The 6,800-nt window shown below is 38.0% G+C and overlaps 1 protein-coding gene across 4 annotated transcripts in view; it reads right to left on the bottom strand.

Moving 5' to 3' along the window:
• Positions 1-3,448: 3,448 nt before the first annotated feature.
• The window catches only part of LOC144970475 (adenylate cyclase type 9-like), a 266,036-nt gene continuing 262,684 nt past the window's right edge, over positions 3,449-6,800 (bottom strand). For all 4 annotated transcript variants that reach the window (XM_078910160.1, XM_078910162.1, XM_078910161.1 and 1 more), the window contains 2 exons: positions 6,129-6,342; positions 3,449-4,816 (listed from right to left, as the gene is read on the bottom strand). In XM_078910160.1, coding sequence (XP_078766286.1) covers positions 3,527-4,816; positions 6,129-6,342 — 1,504 coding nt within the window. In that variant the 3' untranslated portion in view covers positions 3,449-3,526. The remainder of the gene's footprint in view (positions 4,817-6,128; positions 6,343-6,800) is intronic.

Raw genomic sequence — 6,800 nt, 5'->3', positions numbered from 1 at the left:
GATGACCCATATTCCAAAGCTCTGAAAAGAGAAATCTGGTGATCCAGATTACAAAGCTCTGCAAAGGGAAATGAGACGACCTCATATTCCAAAGCTCTGTAAAGGGAAATTGGTATGACTCATATTCCAAAGTTCTGCAAAGGGAAATCTGGTGACCCAGATTACAAAGCTCTGCAAAGGGAAATGAGACGACCTCATATTCCAAAGCTCTGCAAAGGGAAATCAAGATGACCCACATCCCAAATCCCTGAAAAGGGAAATTGGGAGGACCCATATTCCTAAGCTCTGCAAAGAAAAATCGGACAACCCATATTCCCAAGTAAATTCCTTACTTACACATGAAATCTGAATACACAGAACATTGTGTATTACACGTCCTGAGCTATCATATTCAATTAATTATTTAAAAGCGAATGATTATCAAAGTGCATATTATTATTATGAAATAAAAGCATTTTATCTTAATACTTAAAAACCTTGTTATATAAAAAAAAAGTTACATCATTTGAGGTAAGAAATGAGACCAACTAAACAATAACAAAAAATCCCCCTCCCCCCCTCCCCCGTGCCTTGAAAAACTAACAAAATGGCAACATAGCAATGAATATTCATAATAATAATAATAATATTCAAATATTCATGAGAGATTAAAAAACACAAATCAGGTGTCATAAATACATTTTTTAAAATGAATTTAACAACGACTACTTTATTCTATGGCATTCAAAGAAAATCTATAGTTTATAACAAACACATATCGTTAAATAAATCTATTTGACTCAGTACTGCAAACAATTTGTTTTATTATCAGTTGTGTAAAACGGTAAACACTAGCAGATCACCTGACAAGAGCAGCTAAAATACTAAATACGCTACATGGCAAGACTCACTATACACTATTATATCATTCAAAAGCTAGAGGTGCCTAAATGACCCAATAAAATCCTTGTCTCTCTATCTCTCTCCTTTCCTTGTATACGCATACATCTTGCTCGTTCTCTGTCTCTCTCTCTTCCCCCCCTCCACACCCTCAATTTTTTTTCCCTCCGTTGTAAACTGACTTCATTATGTAAAGATAAAATATATATTTGTTACAGTGAATGACATAATCAGTCGTATGGTGAAAAGGTTTGAACTGAGATATTGCCAAGTTTAATTAGAAGGTCAATTATTATCGCATATGAGTTATTGTCATAAATTATTAAATCAACCCTATTTGTACACCTTCGGTAAATATCAAAGCTTAATGTAATTTCTAAATAATTTTTACAGCTAGTCAAGTTGAAAAATTATGAAATTTGAGAAAAGTTGCTGGATACCTTTACCATACATCTGACCATAACTTCATGAAAAATCACCCGATTTACTTCAAATAAAGATCAAAATGTTCTGGGGCACATATTCTTTCAGAAAATGAAAAAAATGCAAATCTAAAATTTTCACCTTCCGACTGATTATGTCATGCACTGATACATTTACTTTTGTTTTATTGTCTGTCTTATCATTATATATATGTAACCAGAGGAAGACCAAAGACTGAAATGTATGAACAAGTGTGTATGAAAGGTGCCAGACAAAACAAGAAGGAAAAATACAAGTAAAAAAAATCAATCTCCCTCCACTGGGGAACGAACCTCAGACCTTCTGATTACCGGTCAGATGTGCTACCATTACACTATAGTTTAATGGAAGCACATCTGACCACTAATCAGAAGGTCTTAGGTTCGTTCCCCCAGTCGAGGTAGACTGATTATTTGGGATGTTTTTTTTTCTTGTATTTTTCTTTCTTGCTTTGTCTGACAGTGCCTACGCCCTAGTTTCTTAATTTCATATCTTCAAAGACTGAAACGTTGTTTACTTTGTGTTGTCCCCTTTTACATGAGTCGCATTCACTCCATTTATTTTTCTCTCCGATCAATGCATCAATCCTTGTTCAGTTTTTAGGGGTTTTACGGTACTGTGACACTTGTAGGTCATTTAAACACCATTAAAAAGGAAGAGAATAGGGGGGAAAAGTTACAGATCTGAAGTTAACTAGTTAACTGTTGTACTGTGGAAAGACATGTGTTAAAAAATTTGGCCAGAAAACTCGTCCCCTCAAATATCAACCATTTAAATGACCCTCATCTTGGCAAAAACTGGGAGCTCGTTGAGGTATTCTTTTGTCCCAGGTTTGAGATTTTTTGCCAAGCAGATGAGTGTCGTATTTAAATCAGTTGGTATTTGAAGGACGAGTTTCCTGGCCAAATTGTTTAAATACGTGTTTTTTTTAGAGTACAGCAATAAACTAGTTAAAAGCCCTGGATAAAACGTACGACAAAGACGACAACTGGTTCAAATAGAGAACAGATGATTCTAGTGTTTTTTTTATGAATGCAGACGTGGATGGTTTGATCCTTATGGCCCTTGCTTGGTGAATAACTGTAGCATTTGTAAAATGGATACACCATGGTTTTAACACTGTCCTAAACAAATGATTATATCAATTGATTAATTCATCATTTTAAATAACTCTTTTAAGGAAATCTTTCGGCAGTATTTTAAATAATAACTATTTTACCAAGAATCAGACGTATAAATCAAGAAATGTATGGCTATGTGGTCTTGTGGTATGAGTGACCCCTCGCTTTAAGATCGGAAGATCCTGGGTTCGAGCCTCGCTTGGCGCATAGTTGAGTCCTTGGAAAAGGCTCTTTACTCACATTCTCTCACCATACCCAGGAGTAAAATGAGTACCTGGCTGTTAACAGCGTTGTCTCAGTCAGAAAAAAATTGTAATATCGCCTAACAGGCATCATGTCTCATTCTACATGTTACGTGTTTCTGTTGGTCAGGAGACGCCTTGTAAAGCGCTTTGAGCACATGTAGTGGATATTGCGCTATATAAAAGCTCAAGTTTAAAGAATTCAGCTGATTTAAATGAATTATTAATATCAGCAATTGTGAACAACATGACATACATCCAATCAACCACCTTTTCATTCCATAAATTCAATGACATTGCAGCTGGAAAAAAACAAACAAACAAACAATACTGTTACATAACTTGGTTTAACATATTATTCATCTTACTAACGCCACTACCACATTATCTCATTCGTCTGTAGTGATTCATTCATCCTATTTTGTTGATAAAGGGGAAAACCTTCAAACATCCATTTTATCTGTTTTCGTATATTAAATTGAAGCTTACATTCAATTTCATATTGTTATTTAATATAAAAATAAAACCATCCCACCTTCTATATATAGAGCTATAAAACAAACGTCATAAATTAACCTTTCCACACTAAAAACATTTATTGAAATATGATATAGAAAATTGAATTAAAATATGTGATCGATTTTCAAAACTGATAAAATATCTTACGAGTAATAATGCATTAAAACTTTTTGACAGAATAAAATTCCTGATTATAGTTGACAATGGCAAAGCAGGTTAATTACATTTTCTTTTTTCATGGTGTAAAATGACATTTAAAAAAATAAAAACATTTTACAAATGAGAGTAAAAATCAAATTAAAATCATTCCCATGTTGCACCGTCCTTCTTTTTCTCCAGCAAATACGTCTTCATCATTCCTTTTCCTTTCACAAAGATCTCGTCACGATAGGAAAACTCAAACTTTTCCCCGAGCAGATCGGCTGTCGATTGTGGCACTTGTATTCTATCAGGTTCTCCTGTCGAGTACATTCTACTTGCGATATTGACGGTATCTCCCCAGATATCGTAGAGAAGCTTCGTCGTGCCGATAACACCGGCGGTGACTGGGCCGTAGTTATAGCCAATGTTCAGGACAAAACTAAAATTGAAGATACTCTCATTGAATCGTTGCACGACTTGCTGGAGTTCCGTCGCAAACTCCATGAGAGCGAAAAGATGAGTATATTTGTGTTTGTTTTGAGCCCGTCTCTCTTCGTTCAGCCCCGCGGCGGCCATGAATGATGCGCTGATGGTTTTGATCTTCTCCACATCTTTAAACCTCGTCTCGTTGAGCATCACCTCGTAATCACTGACCAGCTCGTTTAAGACTCGGAGGTACTCTCTCCCTCCTTCAAACATCTCGTCGTAAAATTCGTTAAAATTACAAATGGTGGCGAAAATGACTCCAACATCCTGGTGGTTCATGGAGTAACTACGGTTGGTTTTGAACAGATCTGCCAAATGAGCTGGAATAATGTTGTGTAGCAGCCAATCAGCTTGGTCCTTGTTCAGCTGCATGAATTCCTTATCCTTCTGGGCTTTCTCGCTGGCATTGAAACTCAATCGATAGGACATTTCCAATTCGTAATTGACAATACTAATCAGAAGAAGGAGGAGAAGAGTGGCAAGAATTATCTCGAACCGAAGAACATTTTCTCCCGAGAAGAGCAAATCATCGTTGTTGATGGATAAACCTGAATCATCAGGAGCCGCAGTTGAGGTTGTGATTTGGGAGGAAGAGTTGCTGTTATAGGGGGTTGATACGTTGCTGTTACCGACTGACGTTAATGATGTTGGAGTGAGGACTGTGGTGGGGTAAGAATCGGACCAAATTTGAAGGAATAGAAGGATGATAAGGATGGACCCGACAATGACAGCGGCAACTGTCTTTACTAGAGATCGTAGCATGGTGTAGTTGAGATACTGGAGCAACGCAATCCCTAAAGCAAAGCAGAAGAACCTGTCGTTCCAGTTGTCGGATGTAGCGAGGTCTTCGGACAGGGAGATGTAGATGAGAACTGCTGGGATGGCGGGCATCAGAACACCCAAAGCATTTCGGACGTACCAGTTGAGCGTGAAGTAGTACATGCCAGGACATTTTGTTTGTTTGGCCTGTGGATTGGAGAGAGAAAGAGAGAGAGAGAAAGGATAATGGTTGATTATAATCTTTCTGTTTAAGCTAATAATGATAATAAAATCAAATAATAAATAAAATAAAATTTATTTTATTCACTTTCAAACAGGGTTGCCAATTCAGGAGACAAAAATTTACTGAACGTTTACGCAAACACATAGTCTGACCACTTTTCTGAGTGTTAACCTCCAGTAAAAAGACATTTTATACTTACTTTTCTTGTTTAGCAGGAGATTGGAAAATATACTGAGAGGGTTTATAATATGAAGATTAAGATAAAGGGAGTAAATTTGACTCATGAATGAACTACACAAAATAAATGACATTTCTGCCTATTGACTCATTTAGGCACCTCTATTTATTAGGTTTATAATATACTGCAGTCTGTCAATATACGGAATATTGGCAACCTTATTCTGGGTTTTTTTCTCTCTAAGGTCTGTCTCAAGCTGGAGATCCCAATAGCTCAGTTGGTAGAGCACTTGCTTTTCATGCAAAGGGACAGAGATTGATTTCAGGTGAAGTTCTGTCCACCCAGTAGTGATTGGATAGCTGGGTCTCTTAGATCTGGCAGAAGTACTTTGTGATAGAGGAAAAAACCTTCCTGTCAGCCCATAAATACAACACACTGTTGTGAAGTCAAGAAAACCCTGCGCTATATAAAAGCTCGAGTTAAAAAAAATAAAAAAATAATGTAAGCGCCATACAGGGGCAGTGTGGCTCAGCAGTACGGTCTTTGCTTCGTACCCGAAAAGTACAGAGTTTGATATCACATGCCACTGCTCTGTGAGGCCTTGAGCAAGTCACCTCGCCCCAGCTCAATTTGCGGAACTGCACTGCGGCTAATGTCTGGGTTATTCCAGTCTTCCCTTGTAATCGACCACATGGGATGAATAAAGGGAATTTTTTTTTTTTTTTTTATTAATTTTATTTATTTACTCATTTGCACTACAATTTGTGAAAAAAATAAAGGTTGAAATTGCATATGGAGAATGAAATTGCATAACGGTCTTGTATGCCCATCCTCGTTTCTATGCGGGAAAGGACAATAGCAATTGCATGCTACTTTTTGGGTAGGACAATAATAGTCCATCGCAAAGTACTTTCCACCAGGTCTAACAGACCCAGCTACCCTATCACTGTTGGGTGGACAGAGAGGTCCGAAAAAAATCTTGACTTCACCCGGGATCGATCTAGTTCTCTTTGTGTGTTAAGCCAGTGCTCTAACAACCGCCCCCCCCCCCCCCTGGCTCATTTTCTCAGCTGGTATCGAACTACCAATCAACTAACCTTTAAGCAAACGACATTGCTGACTGCATCGATGAAAATGAGGATCTGTAGCAAGAGGCCGACGACGGTGACGATGGAGAGGCCGACGGTCCTAGTGGCGTTAAACACAATGTGACTAGTGACGGCCAGGAGCACAAAGTTTAACATGGCAATCACGCCCTCCAACACCATCTGGTAACGCGGCGATGATAACATCTTCTCTTGGTACAAATGGCTGGGAGAGGAAGAAAAACCAACCAAAATTAAAGCTTTTAATATAGCGCAATATCCACTAAAACATGCTCAAAACGCTTTACAAAGGGTCCATAACCAACAGCAACATGTAACATGTAGAACAAGACATGACCCCTGTTGGAAGATATAACATTTTTTTTCCGACAGAGACAACGTTGTTAACCGCCATGAGAATGTGAGTAAAGAGCCTTTTCCAAGGACTCAACTATGCGCCAAGCGAGCAAGGCTCGAACCAAGGACCTTTCAATCCGAAAGCGAGTGTCATACCACAAGACCACATAGCTGTATTATTTAACTCTCAGCCACGGACTTCAGCCATGACCAGGGCAAAAAAAAACAAAACAATGTACTTTGTGGGAGGTCAAAAGTCAAAAGAGGCCACTCAGCCCCAATGAAATCATTCCAGGTCAAGGACAGAGAATAGCCAAATAGAAAAAG

Source organism: Berghia stephanieae, chromosome 4 (genome assembly GCF_034508935.2).
Source record: "Berghia stephanieae isolate SIO BIC M18660-M18661 chromosome 4, UCSD_Bste_1.3, whole genome shotgun sequence".
Lineage (NCBI taxonomy): Eukaryota > Metazoa > Mollusca > Gastropoda > Nudibranchia > Aeolidiidae > Berghia > Berghia stephanieae.
Note: the sequence above shows the minus strand (reverse complement) of the source record. Positions and strands in the feature narration are given on the sequence as shown.